Below are 18,073 nucleotides of genomic sequence, written 5' to 3'. Positions count from 1 at the left end.
AGAGGTAGCTGGAGTGTTCTGGGGACTGATAACTGTACACAAGCACTCAACTTTATGATTTTATTCACTGGTTTTGGTGAAACTGGGTCATATATTATGGAGGACATATTTTCTGGTTTTCCCCCTGATGTCCATTGGCTGCTCTGCCTCAACTATATGTAATTTATGGAGTTTCCTGATAGACAAAGCTTAACTTTGCTTAACTTAACTTAGCTTAGCTTAACTTAAACAGTTAGTTACTTAGCTGCTAACTGCTAGTTAGGCTACAAACTCAAGGGTGCATTCTGGATGGCTTCTAGCTAGCGCAGTAAGTATTTGCTAGTTCTAAAGCGCATGTTTACTAATTGATCTTTTCTTCTGTTATATTTTAGTGAAATAAAATTAAAGTATTTCAAATACTCAAATACAAGCTCTTAAATTACATAGCTACAAATGACATCTTATTTTATCATGCATTTAAATACATGGTTCAAATAAATCCAAATGAAATACTGCTCATCTCTGAATATGTAAATAAACACAAACTATTTTAGTTACTATTACTGTCAGCCAAACATATGGCAACTTTATGGACAAAATTCAAAAACCTCTCAAAACTTTCAGTCACCTGTGTTGTTCTTGTCTCTCATGGCAGTCATGTAGCCATCCTGGTCTTTGTCTGCTTTTGCTGCTCGTTCCGCTAACAGACCGGTTGGATCAGCACTGTAACGCTGTCCACCACTGTCCTCCCCTCCACCTTGGAAAGCAAAAACACAAGAGAGCAAAACAGAAGTTTAAAACATGGTAATTTACAAACCATATCTCCATGAATGAGAGGATCCTAGATATATGTTCGTGAATAAGCCTGCATTTTCAAAGCAATCCATCCTCGTATACCGTTATCTGTTTTGTCCTGTGACTACAGGCTATGACTAACATCGGGCTCTCTGTATTTGTATGGGGATTCAAGAGTTTTAGTGACCTGAGATGCATTTTATTTTAATTTTTCATCTGTCAACAATACATATTTTACTATCATACATAGAGTCATCACCAGTATGGCACAGTCGTACTCTACCACCACTCTACATTATTTACACCTCTACATTTATTAATAAGGCTTATTTATGGTTTGATTCCTTCTTTACCTACCCAAACAAATCTGCAAAGGCGGCATAAATAGGCCCAAAAAAAGTCGGCAGAACTAGAAGCCGCGACCTCTGCTGCTTCTCTCCTGTTGTCTGAGAGATGTAATATGCGGCTCGGTTTTGCCGTACAGCTGCTAGACTCGAGCTTATCCTTTTGTTCTCATCTCCCAAATCCTCTGCTGGTGAGTGATCCACCATCACAACACAATACCAGTAAGGAAATGGCACATAGGGTCAGTTAAAGAAGGGTGAGAGCCTGTCTGCTCGCTGCCTGACGGGTTGCATTGATGTTGAAGTTCTTGCAAAAATTGTGGTTTATGTGTTGAGGTTATGATTCATGGGTTTTTAAAAACTAAAACCAGCTTTCTTCATTTTATGAAAGGAAAAGGAAAACACAAGGCCCTACAACAACTTTCAAATGAATAATACAATTTATTGCAACTATTATATGAATAATAATAACTGAAAAATGAAATCAATAATAGAAACCTCTAAATAAAGGCTTAATAGTCATGTTTGGTTAATGGTTTATCAACACAATCATAGAATATGTTTGATTACTGGATTATTTAAGTGGTGCTTATTGATGGTTATAGATATTAGGTGCTTACTGATAGTCAATGTATTAGCTGAGCAATAAATGTCTGTGGAGATGGTCAGCAAAAAAAGGTATTTTAGCCACTTTAAAACAGATCAGAATCAACAGTCAATACTACTTTAAGTGTATGTTATATTTAGAGTATTTTCACCACTTTGCTTTAATATCAGAGAGCCCTTACTGAAGGGAAACTGATGTTATGTAAGCCAAAAATCACTCTCTCTTGCTCAGCCACACTCACTAAGGAAAAAAAGTAATTTTACCTTGTAGAACACAGGGGTTGCTTGTCTACCACTGCCTTGATTGGTTAGTTTTTTTTTTGCGCTGTTAATCTGAACTAACCTTTTAATACACCAAAGTCATAACATAACACAAGCAAACTAACTGATGCAGGCAGCAGTAGACCAGCATTTCCTGTTTTCTGTGAGGTAAAATTGCAGTTTTTCCTTATGGAGTTTGGTTGCTTTGGAGGGAGAGATATAATGGCAGTTTCCATTGGAAAAGGCTGCTACAGTTGCAAAAAAGGTCAACATTTTTTTAAGTATCTCATACAACCGCACTTTAAATAGTATCCGTTTAAGACTGTAAGAAGAAATTTCAACATACAAACTTTAGTCAAATGTCTAAAATGCACAACACTCTACCTCTAAGCTGTCCATTGAATCAGTGAAAAACATCTATTAGAGCTAATTGAACGTATGCCTTGGTTTTATAAACTTTGTTACTCAATAATCAATATCCATCAGGCTCATGCTGTCTTCTGTTCACCTGCTGGTTTGATTTAGGACACACACACCGGCACTTAGTGAAGAGATTATTATTCCCCTCAGTCCCCACAACCTTCGGTCGGACTTTGCTTTACCTTGTCCTGCAGTGAGAGCCGAGCCAGCCCCAAGGGCAGTTGACCTCGGGGAGGCCTGCTTCCTCAGGGTGCCGTTGCAGCGAGGGTCGTCCTGCTTGCCACGGCCAAATCCACCGCCGATCTGCCCCCCTGAGGCCACGTCCTGCGGAGGGAGGCAGCCTGCAGATACAGGTGGAACGGAGACCACCCTAGGGAGGGTTGCCAGCATGTCCTCCATGCTGAAACTGGAGTCCTGGTAGCCAAACTGGTTCTGGTTAGAAGGAGAGGAAGGAGAGGGTCAGATGAGGACGGAGTGGATGAGATGTAAGAAAAAACACAGGAATATCAAGATGCCAAAGCAAAGCAAACCTCCAGAGACAAAGACAAGTGAGGAGTTATGGTAAAGCTTTTCTATACACTCTTAGAAATAAAGGTTCTAAAAGGGTGGGTTCCACATAAAACCCTTGTAATATTAAAAGGCTCTTGGTAGAATCACCTGGGTGGGTTAGATAAAAACCCTTTTATCACAAAAAAGGTTCTTGGTTGAACCCCTGGGTGAGTTCTAAATAAAAGCCTTGGAATATAAAAAGGTTCTCAGTAGAGCCCCACAGGTGGGTTCTAGATAAAAAACCTTAGAATACTAAAGCGTTCTCTGTAGAACCCCTGGGTCAGTTCTAGATAAAACCCTTCCAATGTAAAAGTCATTGGTAGACCCCATGGGATGGGTTCTTGTTAGCATCCTTAGAGGGTGGAAAGGTTCTGGTTAGAGTCTCCAGACAGGGTTCTGGGTGGAGCTATTGCAACAGTTCTCTTTTGTACTCTGTAGTTCTCTGTAGAACTTCTTATGGGGGGTTGTGGGTGAAACCTTTCATAGATGGTTCAAGATATAACCCCTAATCTTGGCTTGTAGGTAAAACTCTCTGGAAGGTTTAGAGAGGCTCTACCAGGAACCAAAAAGGGTTCTACCCAGAATCAATTGAGTCCCCTGGGTGAGTTCTAGATAAAACCCTTCGAGTATAAAAGGGTTCTCAGTGGAACCCCCCTGGTGGGTTCTACATAAAACCCTTGAAATCTAAAGTTATTGTAGAACTTATTCTCCAAGTGATGTTATGATTGTGTGTCCAGTCTTTGGTCTGAACTCTTGTTCAAGTAGATTCACTAGTGAAGTACAAAAACAAACAAATAAATACAATACAAATAAAAACTAAAAAAAAATATAATAAGGACTTAATAAGTACAGCACAAAAATATTTTATGAATTATAAAATGTAGTCCAAAAAATGAGTAATTCAAGTCCTTTGTACCATTGTTCATCAGTAATATTTAAATGTGACAGGCAGGGGAGACAAACAGCAGTGCCAAACAATGATATGGCAGCGTGACTGCCAAGGACAATTTAATTAAAAGGATTTTAATTAAAAGACTCCACGCAGCAAAGTCTTAAAGTAGCCATATCAGCCTTGCCCTGCTGTGTGCATTTGTGTCTACGCTCATGACAAAAAAAGGACTTTTTTTTTAGAACCTCACTGGGTGCTTTATTCTGATTTATCTTTTCCCCCGTGTATTCAGCAAGAGGTTTGTTTGCCGTTTTACATTCCCTCGCTTACTTTTCCTTGGAAAGTGCATAAAAAGTCTGTAAATTTACTAATAATATCAAAAAGCTGTTATTTACCTGCTGTGCTTACTTTTCTTTAAAGGGGCAATTCACCCCAAAACCCAAAAATATAAAAAAAGCATATTTTGCCTTTTACCTGTAGTTCTGTTTAAGTCGTTTTGGAATGAGTTGCTGAGTTGTGGAGATATCCACCTTAGAGATGTCTGCCTTTTCTTCACTACAATAGTTTTGAGCATTTTCATGTAGGAAATATTTTCCTTCTACTGAACTACACTGACAAATCATATCACTGACCACAGGAAAGCATGCATCTACATCTAAAGAACCTTTCGTGGGGAGTTCTGGGTGTAACCTGAGATGGTTCTAGGTATATCCCTTTATGTTAGGTTCTAGGTAGAACTCTCTGACTCTCTCTCTATGGGTCTTCTTAGTTTTTTTATTTTTAAGAGTGCAAACGAAACTCAAACTGTCAAACTAGACAGCACTGATCAAATATGAATCAAGATTCTGTTACTGCACAAAATATTTTGGTGCTGTCGAGTTGAGGAGAATTTCGTCATGATTTCTGGAAAGAGACATTGACGTCGAACTTATTGTTTATTTTTTGGGGCGTTTTGAACATCACGCCCCGAGTGCCGTCTAGTTGAATTAAATTTGTGAGAAGGCAGATCTCCTAAACTCTAAAACTCAACAACTCACACCAAAATAATATAGAAGGTAAACAGCACTATAGGCCAGACAGAAAAACATCTGACCAGCAGTTTTTATACTCAATTTACCAGGTTCACCAATTATTCATGACTTTTGGCATCTTGTTCACCACAAGAAAGTGGTTCTCCTCAGGCCTGTACCAAGAATTCAGGCCCAAATAACCTTTTATTAGAAATTATAGGCGGGTCAGTCACTGATTTTTAGTTAGTGGCAGTAAAACTGTCAACTCAAACCAAACTTTGACTCCTGGCATGTCCTTATAAAACCCTGGCTGTATGCTACTAATGCACAAAAGAACTTCATAGGGACTTTTTAAGAGGAAAAGGTTCAGTATCTGTCTGTAAGTGCGTAATTCTTTTTCAGTGTCTGTCTATCACTGTTGGATTCTACCTCACTTTGTCTGGCAGTGGTCTGTACTTTAAGACAAGAGGCATTAGTCGAAGCTCCGGAGCTCACACTGTGTTTTCATTCCCCTGTAACTATATCCATTGAATCACCTCTCTCAGTCCTCATTTACATCTCCTCCCTCTCTCGTCTCAGTATACTGAAAGGAAAATACCATCACTATCGTGTTCACTGAAGTAAAATGTCTTCATAGGTAGAATAAGTAGGCTTTTTCATTTGCTGTATGTAAACATGCCAGAACAGTAGTTGATTAAATTTCCATTCTCTGCACGTCAAATGCTGACATTTTGGGTTGGCAGTGTCCAGAGTGCAGCACAATAATGAGAAAATAAGATGGTGTGGGCAGAGGTCAGGGTCTCTGTGGATGGAGGCGCCACCGCACACATCTGGTGGGCTGCAATGATTGAGAGAGATTATTTTTGGGAAAAGTTTTTGGGAAAATCTCTTGTAGTTCAACCTTTAAATGAAGTCTGAAGCCAACATTACGGTCACATTATTTTTCAAGTCTTGGCAGGCTTGAATATTAAGGAGACTCAAGTAAAGTGTTCATTCAAGAGTCTGTCTGTAAAAAGCAGAGGGAACATACGACAGAGTAAATGTTACTGTCCGTTGCTTCACACAGGGCTCTATAATTTCTGCGCTTGGCAAGTAAAATGCCAACTCACTTGCAAGTGGTAAAAAATAATTAAATTATTAAACTGTTTTGATAATTGATTAATTGTTAAAGTATTTTTTTTCATGCAAAATGGAAGAAACTTCTATTTTCAGCCACTCAAATATGGAGATTTGCTGCTTTTCATGTTTAACTGAAAATATTTTGGTTTTAGACTGACAAAACCTTGGACTTTGAAAAAGTGGCACAGACATTTTCATAATTTCTGAGACATTGAAGACCTAGATTAAACATGACAATCAACTTTTCTCCTGTTTGTCATTTGATAACCACTAATAACAAGGAAAAATCGACTGCAGGCAAAAAACATTAATGGTGATCCCTGTTGACATAAATATGACACGATGCAAAACTTGCTTCATGTAAAAAAAAAGTTAAGCCAGAGATAAACATTTGACCGTACATATGCTAATGACAATGTGGTGGTTTAAAAAAGAAACCGTACGGATGAGCATGTGAAAGCTAAATTGCAGGGACAGCAGGCTGCTGGTACTAGCATTGCTGACGTTCACCACATTGTGTGGCAGCTTAGACTCAAAAAGATAATGTATTTTGTGAGTTGTTACATTTGGTATGCAGAATATTTTTCTGCACAGTGTTTGACCTGATAGATAAATAAATTAAGCTAAAATTTGACTGTTTTCTTACTTTTAGACTAGTTGACCAATTCAAATTTCTGTTTAATCAGCATCCCTAATGGAGATCGTAATGAACGATAACTTAAAGCGGTTTGATTTGCACTTTGGCACGCTGAGTCTTCTTCCTGATGGCAGAGGATTGTATACAGAGACGAGGGGATGTTGAGGGTCTGCAATGATTTTTGTTGCTTGTTTCATGACTGTCTGCTCACACACGCTCCGTATGGGCTCATACTCTTTCTACCCTATTACCTTCATAGCTATTTTGTGCACGCTGGCAAGCATCAGTTCTTCAGTTCCACTGTTAGGTTGCCAAACCCTGCTGTAATTCCGTATCTAATGACGCCCGTGTGCAGCCATGCTCAGTGGTTTGGTCAGTATTAAACTTACAATTCTTGCATATTCTGAGCTGTCATTGTTGGGTGTGAGGATGCATATTAATAATGACAGATGTGTGTGTATGTGCGTGAGTGAATGAACAACTATGCAAGTGTGAAGATTATGTTTATGTGTAAATATTACATTTTGCTGGCTGCAATAATTGAGTTCATTACAATCATCTACATGATTTATGTGGATGAATGTAATCTAATTAATTCAGTATGCGCCCCAATAAGAAAGCTCAAAAAGAGTGGAGGATAACTTTACAAATATTATGCAAATAAATAATCTGTCACCCCCTGAAATGCACCAAACAGAGTTGGAAAAGGAGTCATGTCTCTCATTGGCATGCAGCAGGCAGTTTTATCCTGACACAAACACAGGGGGATGTTGGAATACAAAATGGCTGAGTTGCCTGGCTGTGTGACTGGTTTTTGTGATAGATTTAAGTCCAAAGACAGACGATGAACATTTGAACAGTTGAAGAACTGAGGGAATCTGGCTGTAAACCCCAATTTTGAAGAAGGCAATTACCATAGTTTCGCAATGGAGGAAGACCGAGGGGAACCGACAGAGAAAGAGAGAGTGACGAGGAGATGAGAGTGAAACTAAGAAAGCTGTGTGAGCTCTGTTTTAAGATCTCAATCTTTTGTGCTTGAACAGGAGAGTCCTGCAGTACATGCTGAGAAAACTCATTCCCACATCACTTTAGAGAGCATCTAAATGATCTGAATGACTACTTTGACTTAATATTGTTTCCGTTTCCATCACGGTTCAATCACCCTGCTGCTACACTCAAAAAGAAATGGGAATATGAAGGAGCCCATGTAAAATTAAAAGACAAGCAGCTAAATTCTAATGTAACAACAAAAACACACTAAGGGCCAAGTTGAATATTAAGTACCACAAAGAATTCATTTTGCAAACCCAGAAGATTGGAAATTAGGTTAGAATATGTTTTCATCAGTATGTTGTGGTGACAAAGTAGTTCCTGCATGGATTATGGTCACAGATAATCTTTGTCTGAGGACTTTAACAGCACAGTCTGGGGTTCATGTCAAGACTCTTGCAACAAAAGCTTTCGTTAAGGTTGGGTAAACACTATCATTTTGGTTAAATATCAATAAAAATGTCTCAAATCACTGCTGACTTTTACATGTAGTCACTACGGCTGGATAGTGTGTTGCAAGATTGTGCATTCTGGCAGAAAACAAATGCAATATGTTGTTGATACGATCAATATCAAGATTTTTGCGACTTACCATCTTTATGAACAACATTTCATCAGTACACATCATAGCGTGCAGCGTTTGTGCAGGAGCCTGTCTGTGTGATATTTATCCAACTAGATTTTTTTTGTGTGAGTTGTAGAGTTTTGGAGATGTCTGCCATCGAGATTTCGATCGAGACCTTCTCTCCAGTATAATGGAACCTATATTGGAGACTCAAAGCATCAAAAATACATTTGAAAAATTCAAGACTAGTGTCTCCTTAAAAAAATCATGACCCCGTTACTCAAGATAATCCACAGGAACTACTTTCTTTTTTACCAGAAAGAAAAAATCGAGATGGATAAAAAACACTTACAGGCCAGATTTTGGGGCGAACTGTTTTTACCACCATGCTATCAGGCTCACCAGTACTCAGCACTGCATCACAGTCTTCATTCTAACACATTTATATAGTTCAATTTTATCTATCATATGCAAAGAACTACTGATACATACCCAATGTGCAATACCAATGTTTACACTTGTCAGCAGAAGCTAAGCTAAGCCAAAGCTGACTTAAAATTCACACGTGTGACAGTCAGGCTGACAATATTCTCTGCTAAAGAGTGACACAAGTTTTGGGACTCACTCTGGGTTTCGTTTAGCCTATGTGTTAGCAATATCTTCACACTATAGGTAGAGTAAAGGTAATGTTGATATGCATTACACTCAGGTTTCTGGAGGCTGATGCAAGATCACGAAAACAAGGTTTGCCTGTTTTGCGCTCAGACCTCCAACAACCACACTGAATGTAATGCATTCTTTTATTTAGAAAATATTCTGACAGGATCTTCTGTGGTTCAGGAACACAAATCATCAAAACAATTTAACTTATCACTTGTGTTGTTGGGAAACTCAGCCAAAGAAGAAGAACTCGAATTGAGAAAGAGATCAACTTTTGACCACTTTAAAAATGCAGAAGCAAACAATACACTTGAGGTGATTTTTTTTTTTTACTGCTTGAAAAATAGATGATAGTGCCTGTGATTCGAGAAATCTTCCACCACCACACCACAAATATCCAGTTGGAGAATAAGAAAAAGAGTCACGGCTGTAATCAGCTCAGAGACAAGCTGAAATAAACAATTGAAATGAACCTACTCTGCTGCTTCCATGTCCAACTTGTAAAACTGCTCTGTGGTGTAAAGGATAGGTTCATAACACTTGTAGTCTGTCTTAAAAGGATAGTTTGGATTCTTTGAAGTGGGGTTGCATGAGTTACTTATTGACAGATGTACAGTAGATGGTGGTCGACTCAGCAGGAGTGTTGACGTGGGAAGTTAAGCAATGTGCTGCTGTAGATGGGATCAGCAGAAAAAAAAAGTATTTTAGCAGTATTTTTTCAGCGTATGCTATATTTAGATTATTTATTTCACTGCTTTACCTCGCTGTCAGGGTCGCTTTCTCCAAACCAACCAAACTTCACAGGCGAAATCAGTGATTTTACCTTTCAGAACATGGGAGCTGCTGGCCGTCCGCTGCCTCGGTCAGCTAGTTAACTCGAGTTATTATGTGACTTTGGTGTTTTAAAAGGTTAGTTCACATTCACCAATGTCACACAATAAAAGAAACAAACTAGTAGATTGAGGCAGTGGTAGACCAACAACTCCTGTGTTCTACAAGGTGAAATGACTGATTTTACCCATGAAGTCTGGTGGAGCGAGGAAGAGCAATTTTCGCCGTATGTAAAGTTGGTTACTGGTTGGAAAAGGCTGTCTGGTGACAAGATAAAGCAGTGAAAATATTCTGAATAAAGCCTACACTTAAACTGATATTGATTTATTTTTAGCTGGGGCCTTTTTAAGTGGCTAAAATACGTTTTGCTGCTGACCCTGTCCACAGTAGTACATAACTTCTGTGCTGGTGGTCTTCTCTGCTTGTCCAAATTGGGAGTGTGGAAACTGGAATAAATGAGGCGTCTATCTTTTGAGTTACATAAATCAATTAAAAATAATATTTAAGTACAAAATTCCCCCTTTTAGTTCCTGTATTTCCACCGCAGCTCAAAACACTGTGGGTTTTATCCCCCATCACCTTTAATGGGACTTCCAGCACCTGACTATTGTTTTAAGACAGACTTGAAAAACTGAACCTCTCCTTTAAGGTATTTGGAGCTTCTTAAAATACCTTGCTGGAGTCCATGCGCGCGCGGGGAGTGTAAGCCAGTGGTGGGATGTTGAAGGAGTGGGGCACCAGGTACTCTTCAGCGTCCATCAGGTCCTCCAGCTCCTCCTCATCCAGGAGGCTCTGGAAGAACTTGCTGTCGTTGGGGCTGGGCAGCTTCATGCGGTCGTCACCCTGAGAAAAGACGTGCGTGGATGCAGCATGCAGTGATGTGCATTAGTAATTATGGATAGAGAAATATTGTAACTGATTGTTTGTCTGTCACATTTAAGGCAAAATGTCAGAAATATCAGAATATCAAGTAGTTCACACATGACAGAGCAAATGCCGTTTTTATTAAGAAGCTTCAAATAAAGATTATTATTTTGACTTTTGCTAATAATGTAGGCTCAGCTTTTCTGTATTTGTTGACTAATTTAAGCCTGGAACAATCATTTTAAGGTGTAACACACAGGTGATGCAATGAGGAGTTAGTGTATTTTCTCACAAAGGAATAAGGAAAGTAAAATGGGATTTGTAATGGATATTAATAGCATTTGCAAATTACCCTCACCCTGTATAAATTGGCAAAATATTAGAAAATGACACAAAAACAAAGAAGAAGACTGGCCAGTTTTCACTTTGAAGGTAGCTTACCTATTCTGTTTTTTTTTTTTAGACAAACAGAAAAAGAAATGTCATCAAATCATTTTAAACACATGTAATCCAGATGTTGCAGTCATGCTGCTGAGGTTTACCCACCTGGATGACCAGGTATCTTTGAGGATCACGAGCCATCCGAGTGAACTCTGCAGCCAGCTCCTTGAACTTGGGACGACTGTCTGCATCAATCATCCAGCCTGAAAAAATGTGTTCGGGTTAGCGAGGTTCCAAATAAACATATAGACATTGATGTTCAAACCTGTGGATACTTGATATTTTTGGAAAAACCCTTGAAGTTTTTTTTTTTTTTTATCACAGTAGGTTATTCTCAGTAGTAAAGCAAAAGCCTCATCTACACCCATCAAGATCGCTTTATTTCTTGACGGTCTGTGAACTTAACTGCAACTAAGTGGGAGGAAAGGTGCAATATGTAGAGTACGTGTCAGCGGTGATCAAGCGGAGCATTTCTGTATTCTTCACACTTTGGTGTCAAGGGTTCTGCCTACGCAAACCGCGTCAAATATGTATGCCATGTTCTTTTCTGCGCTATTTGCATAAAAAAACATTCATAATAATTTGAACTTGATATAAATATTTTGAGCCCTAAATAAAATAATTTTTTCATTTGAAGTGTACACGCGTGACTGCTGTGTGCATTCAACATGAAAGTTGTGTATGAGGAAGAGGCAGATCTGTTTTGAAGACTACTACCGCAGCATCTCAACCTTCTCAGTGAGATTAGTATTCCTCCTAATCCCACCCACTCGTTTCCGCTGTGCCAAAGTAATGTTGCAAGCATGTGAACACAAAATTATACTTAGTAAAATCAAGCAACCTTAATATGATAATTACAATATATGCATCAGTACCACTTTACAATAGGACTACCCTCGTATATGATTTATAAATAGTTTTTTAATTAACACAATATTAAACACGTTATAACACACGGTTCACATTTTGGCAAGCTCCAGTTGCTTACCACTAATTAATCTTACCAATAATTACTGACATTTATAGCTGTAAAATTTGTCGCCATTTATTAATGACGTACTACCATTTATAACTGTAAAGTCATGATATACCGGTGTGAATGATAAGTGTGATATTTAAACTGTTTTGGAGAAACATATGCTGCCATCCAGACAATGTCTTTTTTAGAGACGTCCCGTGTTACAAAGTGTGGCTCATATCAGGATCGATGATAACCGTGATATCTAAAAAAATGAAATACTGATGTCATGTTGATAATATTGTGGAAATAACCCAGTGCCTCTGAAACACAGTATGCCCTTAAATCGGTTACAGTTGTGTTTATAGACTTTCTCTCCACATCCACGCACTCGTATTTTGAGAGTAATGCATTTGTGAAAAAAAAAGACAAAACACATGAGCAAAGTTAAAGATTATTTTCACTGACAGCATTATTTGTTTTTGAAGAAACAGATATTGAATTACTTTGTCCATGAAAATCATGCAGTGACAGCCCTACTGTAAAGTGTAATGGTGCACACATGCAGGAAATGTCAAGGTAAACAATACTGCCAAAACCTCAGTGTATGAATCAGGTGATTTGTGTGTTAATTTAATATCCCAAGTGAAACTTTCTGACTTTTAAGATAGGTGAATAGCAGTTAATTGCTTGTAATTTATTACCAAATATCTGATGAAGCTGACAAATGCTGCTGATGGAGGGGAAAAAGTCAGCAAATGAGATCTGAGACTTAACAGTACAGATAAATTAGGCCTCAGCATTTGGTATTTAGCTACTCTAATGTGCTTAGTAATGATTTATAAAGTGTTTACAACCTAATTAATATCCTAATTATAAATAATTTATAAATTATTCATAGGGTTGTCTTATTTTAAAATGGTACCCATGTCATCAGCCTTACATTTTGTAATAAAAATTCCCACAAACCTTTTCCACAACATAAAACATTCTTATTTGTCCTATAATGAACAATTACAGAATTTTTAATGAAGTTCTCTTTATTGTAATCACTTTTTCCAATCTAAAGATAAATACTGTTTCATCACTAGAATGGCCATATGGAGTAATGTGCTCCTCTGCCAATTTCTCGGTGAACACAAGGAGTACGATGCCAAAGCAATCATGTGATCTGGCCCTGAGTAGAGCTCATCTAGGTATCCAGGGAAATAAGAGATAGAGACCGAAAGACAAAGAGACGTGGCTTTTCACATGAGTACACGCATTCAGATGCAAGAGATTTATGTAAAAATGATCATCTTTTATCTGTTTAACTACATTCGTGCCAATAAAGCCCAGAGTAGTGAAGTGAAGGGAATATCAGAGATTGCATTTCCAATACAGCTACAGTGCACCGTGTCTCTGTTTATCATTGGTCTAATATTGACCCATCGAATCGATAAATAGTTTATAATGGTTTTGATGTATATGTTGTCCAATATGCACTGATATGAAAAGTATTTTTAATCATGGGCAAAAGAATTCACAATAATGATATCACCACATCTATGGGAAAAAAAAGTATTGTAATAATTCTAGCAGTCAAGTTCATCTTCAACTTTGTTTATTGCGCGTTTTGTCTCTTTTTTGGCAAATGAACTGCACTGTGAAGGGAGGTGGAAAGAGTGTCTATAACCATAACTGTACAAAAGTGTACAATAAGTGCAGTTCTAATAAATTGATGGTCAAAAGGTGTGTTTGTGTGGGAGGCATTGAGGAAGAGTGAGGAGCCAGAATGGAAAAAAACAGAAATGGTTTAAGAGGCCCGGGTTTATTAACAAAATATGATCACATGTGACATGTGACACAGTTATCATCAATACTGGATGGCAGCTTATGTTGCTCTAAAACCCACATGTGCATTTCAGCATCAATGGTGCCTTCACAGATGTGCAAGTTACCCATGATGCCATGGGCACCAACACACTCCCATACATTACAGATGCTGGCTTTTGAATTTAGTGCTGGTAACTTTTTCTCTTTAGTCCAGAGGACACGATGTCTATGATTTCCAAAAACAATCTGAAATGTGGACTCGACAGACCATATTATGGATTGTAGATGGCAATTTCCATCCTTGCTTGTGAACAACTGAGCCCCATATCAGAATATCAGTTGATATACGAATATCGGAATTGTTTTTCTCCTTAATATCGGAATCAGATCCAAAAATCCTGTGTCAGTCAGACCCCAGTCTGTGTATTTTGTGTTTGAGTTCTGCATGTGTAGTGATGCAAAAAGAAAGGCAGACAACAGGCAGGTGACAGTGACCTCTCCCTGCTGTGTGTGTGTATGCGTGTGTGAGTGTGTGTTTGCCAGGTTGGCGCACGTTCAGGGTGTCAGTAAGAGCCAAGGTGACAGCGAGGCCCAGAGGCTGCCGCTCAGAGACTAGAGGACAAGGCCGAGGTGGAGCTGGCAGTAAGTCTTTGTCCTGGCAGCAGTGGCCAGGGGTTACAACACCACCTGTGACCCCGGCGCCTAACGGCACGACAGCAGTGACCGCCCAATAAGGCAAACATGTTGGTGGTGTGGGTCGCAGCCAAACAGAAAAAAATAGTCCCCAGTTCATCTTCTATCATAAGTCCTCCTAAACTTTGTTATTTGTGAAGGATTTCTGGCTATTATTCCCATTAAAGAGATGTTTCTGTGGCATATTGTAACACCATCAGCTGAAAAGATAAACTGAGGTTGCTGGGTTGAGTTTCAGAATAGTAATGTTTCAGCTTTAAAAACGTCTTTGACACCACCTGAACCCTCTTGTACAAAACAGCTGTTGTGGCATTTTAAAAATCACTCAATAAAAGCATAATTATTTTTTCCCGCTTCAACTCAAAACCAGTTTGCCCTCTCTTCACCCTTCAAATCCATCGGCTTTTCTACTGTTTGAAATACAGTTGATGGAGACAAAACTGGAATTTATGCACAATATATTCCAGTCCTATACAGAAGCTGTGCAGTGAATATCCTTTTGTAGCTTAAATACTTTTTGTGAGTCTTAGCAAGAGTTTGACATTACAATGTTGATTTTTCAGGCTATGGTTTGTGGTGGTGGTATATTGTCCAGGTTTTCTGTTTTTCTGCCCACCTCCATATACAGTCTAAGAGAATAACAGATAATGTAATTGGGATACAAAAAAGGCAACTGTAATCCTTTGCATTTACAAAAAAGATATATTTAAAATGGAGATTATTAGCAGGATTACAATTTTAAAATACATTACGTAGACCAACCGCTAATGTTAGCTACGCAGAACAACTGCTAACATTAGCTACAAGGACCAACCGCTAATGTTACCTACACAGAACAACCACTAACATTAGCTACGCAGACCAACCATTAATATTACCTACTCAGTCGAACTAGCAACTTTAGCTACACGCATCAACAACTAATGACCACTAATGTTAGTGGGTAGCTGACTTTGGCAGTTGTTCTGTGTAGCTGATGTTAGTTTCAAAGAACAACTGCTAATGTTAGCTACACAGGACAACCGCCAACTTTAGCTAAACAGACCAGCTGCCAACTTCAGCTACACAGACGAACCACTAACATTAGCTACACAGAACAACAGCTAACATTACCTGCACAGAACAACTGCTAACCTTACCTACACAGAAAAACTGCTAATATTAGCGGTAATCCCAAAGTAACCAAGTTTCATTACTTTAATATTGTGATACTTGGATTAGGTTACTGACTACATTTTGAGGAGGTAATTACTTATTGTATCCAGATACATTTTTAAAGTAACCCTCCCAACTCTGCCCATACGTACATTTGACCATGACCATGTAGACGTCGATGGTGCAGATGGGCGGCTGAGGAAGGCGCTCTCCTTTCTCCAGCAGGTCTGGGATATCTCTGGTGGAAATCCCATCATATGGCTTCCCTCCGAAGGTCATTACCTCCCAAATGGTTACCCCTATAAAAGAAGAGGAGGGAGGGAGAAGAAGAAGGCAGGAGGTGATGTAAATATAAGAGAACAAGAGAAGAAAGATCAGTAAAGTAGAGCAGGAGGAGAAAAGATGTGCAGAGAGAAAACGACAAGTGGAGGAAACATAAGAAGGATCGAGATGAGAAGAAGAAAAAAAGGAGAGCAAAGAGTAGAGAAGATTAAAGAGTTGGGAGGAGGGTGTTATTCAACAAGGAGACAAGTAAAAAGATGGGAAGAGAAAGAAGCGAAACAGTTAAAGAGAAAATAGGAGACAGACAAGAACGAGTAAAAGCGAATAAAAGTGAGGAGAGAAGGAACAAAAAGAGAAGAAAGAAGAAAAAGCAAAGACGTGAGGCAGCAGAATAGATCAGAGGGGATGGGATGAAGAGACGGGAGCGATTACAAGTAGAGGAAGCAACCAAACATAAGGGTAAAGAAGAAGAAAGGACAACATAAGAGAACACAAGTCAACAGAGGACAGAAGAACTAATCAGAGTCTTGAAAGTCATCAGTCAATCTGAACTTTCAGCACTCTTCAGCTTTAATCTTGTTAGTGTTAATGAGCTAATGAGTGGTAAGCAGAGTAAATGCACACCACAAGATGGAAGTATAATAGCCCGCGGTCACAGATGCCCACTGGGGACATGGACGCACTAAACCACACTGATACTTTTAATCAAACACGCATTATTCTCTTTGATATGACCCGTCTTGCATATTTCTTTGGAAATCTCTCTTTTTTTTTAATGACTTTATGACTCATTGTTTGACTTAAACAGGAAATGGTTATTCGCAATATAGCAATGAAAACTCTCATAAGAGACCGGTCGACAGATTTAAATATTGCTGACATTCTGATGGCTGCGAAGACTGATTTTAATATAGCAGGATTTAAAGGAGTAGATCCTCAAGATTGCACTTCACAGGGATTGTGAACTCAAATGCTGAAGTAGTGAAAGAGGTAGAGGAAATAAACAAACTCCTCTTGTTTGTCCGCACCCTTACAGTGACTAACCCTTCCACAGCTGCCTCAGATCTATAAATTGCCTGCCTGTCTAGCCAGCAGTCTGGAGTTCACTGTAAACACAATGTACAACATGTGCCTTCACCAGATTGACTTGCATCCACAATCTTTAAAGGGAGAGTTTTTTTTTTTTTTTTAATAAAGTGTGTATTACCTAGGAGTTGTAGGAACTGGTGACGGGTCAGCAGCAAAACATTTAGCCCCCAAAAAAAAGGCTCAAATTAAAAAATCATATCAGTTTAAGAGTATGCTATATTTAAAATATTTTCATTGCTTTAGATTGCCATGAGGTAGCATTTTCCGATGTGAAACGGCTCTTATTTAAACCGAATATCGCTTTCTCCGAAGCCACTGCTTTGGCAAAACCTCGATTGGCTAGTTTATATGTGTTACTGTGTGACTTCTGTATTTTGAAGGGTTTATTTTGATTTACCAAAGCCACACAGTAACACAAACAAACTAAATGACTGAGGCAGCTGCAGCCAAACGGCTCGAGCCAAGTGTTCTGCAAGGTAAAATCACTGATGGTTGGTTTGGAGAGGGCGGTATTTGGCTTATGTAACCGCAGCTTCCTGTCACAAAAGGCTGAAGGTAGAGTGCTGAAAATATTCTAAATATAGCCCACACTTAAACTGATATCGATCCTTTTTAGGTGGACCTTTTTTGTAAGAAGCTGAAATATGTTTTGTTGCTGACCCTGCCCACAGCAGTACATTGCTTAGCTTCCTTCCTGTGCACTTCTCTGCTTTTCCAAAGCCGTGTTTACTGGCATCTATTGTAGGTAATACTGACTAACAATAAGTGTGGAAATAAACAGCTATGCAGTGTTTGTCTGCACTGCTACAGTGACTAACCCCCCCCACAGGTGTTCTATAAATTGCCTGCCTGTCTCGCCAGCCATCTGGAGCTTACTGTACCCACAATGCACGGCACAGATTAACTTGCATCAACGATCTTTGAGTCTTCTCCATACTTCCGTCTGCATCTTACACTTCTGCCTCGTGTTTGTTAGAGTGATCTCGAGTGCATCCATTGCACCCCTCTGCCTGCAGGACTGATGACCCTGTCACCTTGTGGACCCTGCGGTCGCTAATCTC

General features: G+C 39.0%; 1 protein-coding gene across 1 annotated transcript in view; it reads right to left on the bottom strand.

Annotated features, from left to right (window-relative positions):
• Nucleotides 1-18,073, bottom strand: part of erbb4b (erb-b2 receptor tyrosine kinase 4b) — a 459,675-nt gene that overhangs the window by 3,564 nt on the left and 438,038 nt on the right. Inside the window, exons 23-27 of the mRNA XM_084725337.1 lie at nucleotides 15,794-15,940; nucleotides 11,126-11,223; nucleotides 10,388-10,558; nucleotides 2,588-2,837; nucleotides 608-736 (exon numbers count right to left, since the gene is read on the bottom strand). Coding sequence (XP_084581463.1) covers nucleotides 608-736; nucleotides 2,588-2,837; nucleotides 10,388-10,558; nucleotides 11,126-11,223; nucleotides 15,794-15,940 — 795 coding nt within the window. The remainder of the gene's footprint in view (nucleotides 1-607; nucleotides 737-2,587; nucleotides 2,838-10,387; nucleotides 10,559-11,125; nucleotides 11,224-15,793; nucleotides 15,941-18,073) is intronic.

The sequence above is a fragment of the Lutjanus erythropterus genome, chromosome 8, assembly GCF_056507025.1.
Source record: "Lutjanus erythropterus isolate fLutEry1 chromosome 8, fLutEry1.hap2, whole genome shotgun sequence".
Classification (NCBI taxonomy): domain Eukaryota; kingdom Metazoa; phylum Chordata; class Actinopteri; order Lutjaniformes; family Lutjanidae; genus Lutjanus; species Lutjanus erythropterus.
Note: the sequence above shows the minus strand (reverse complement) of the source record. Positions and strands in the feature narration are given on the sequence as shown.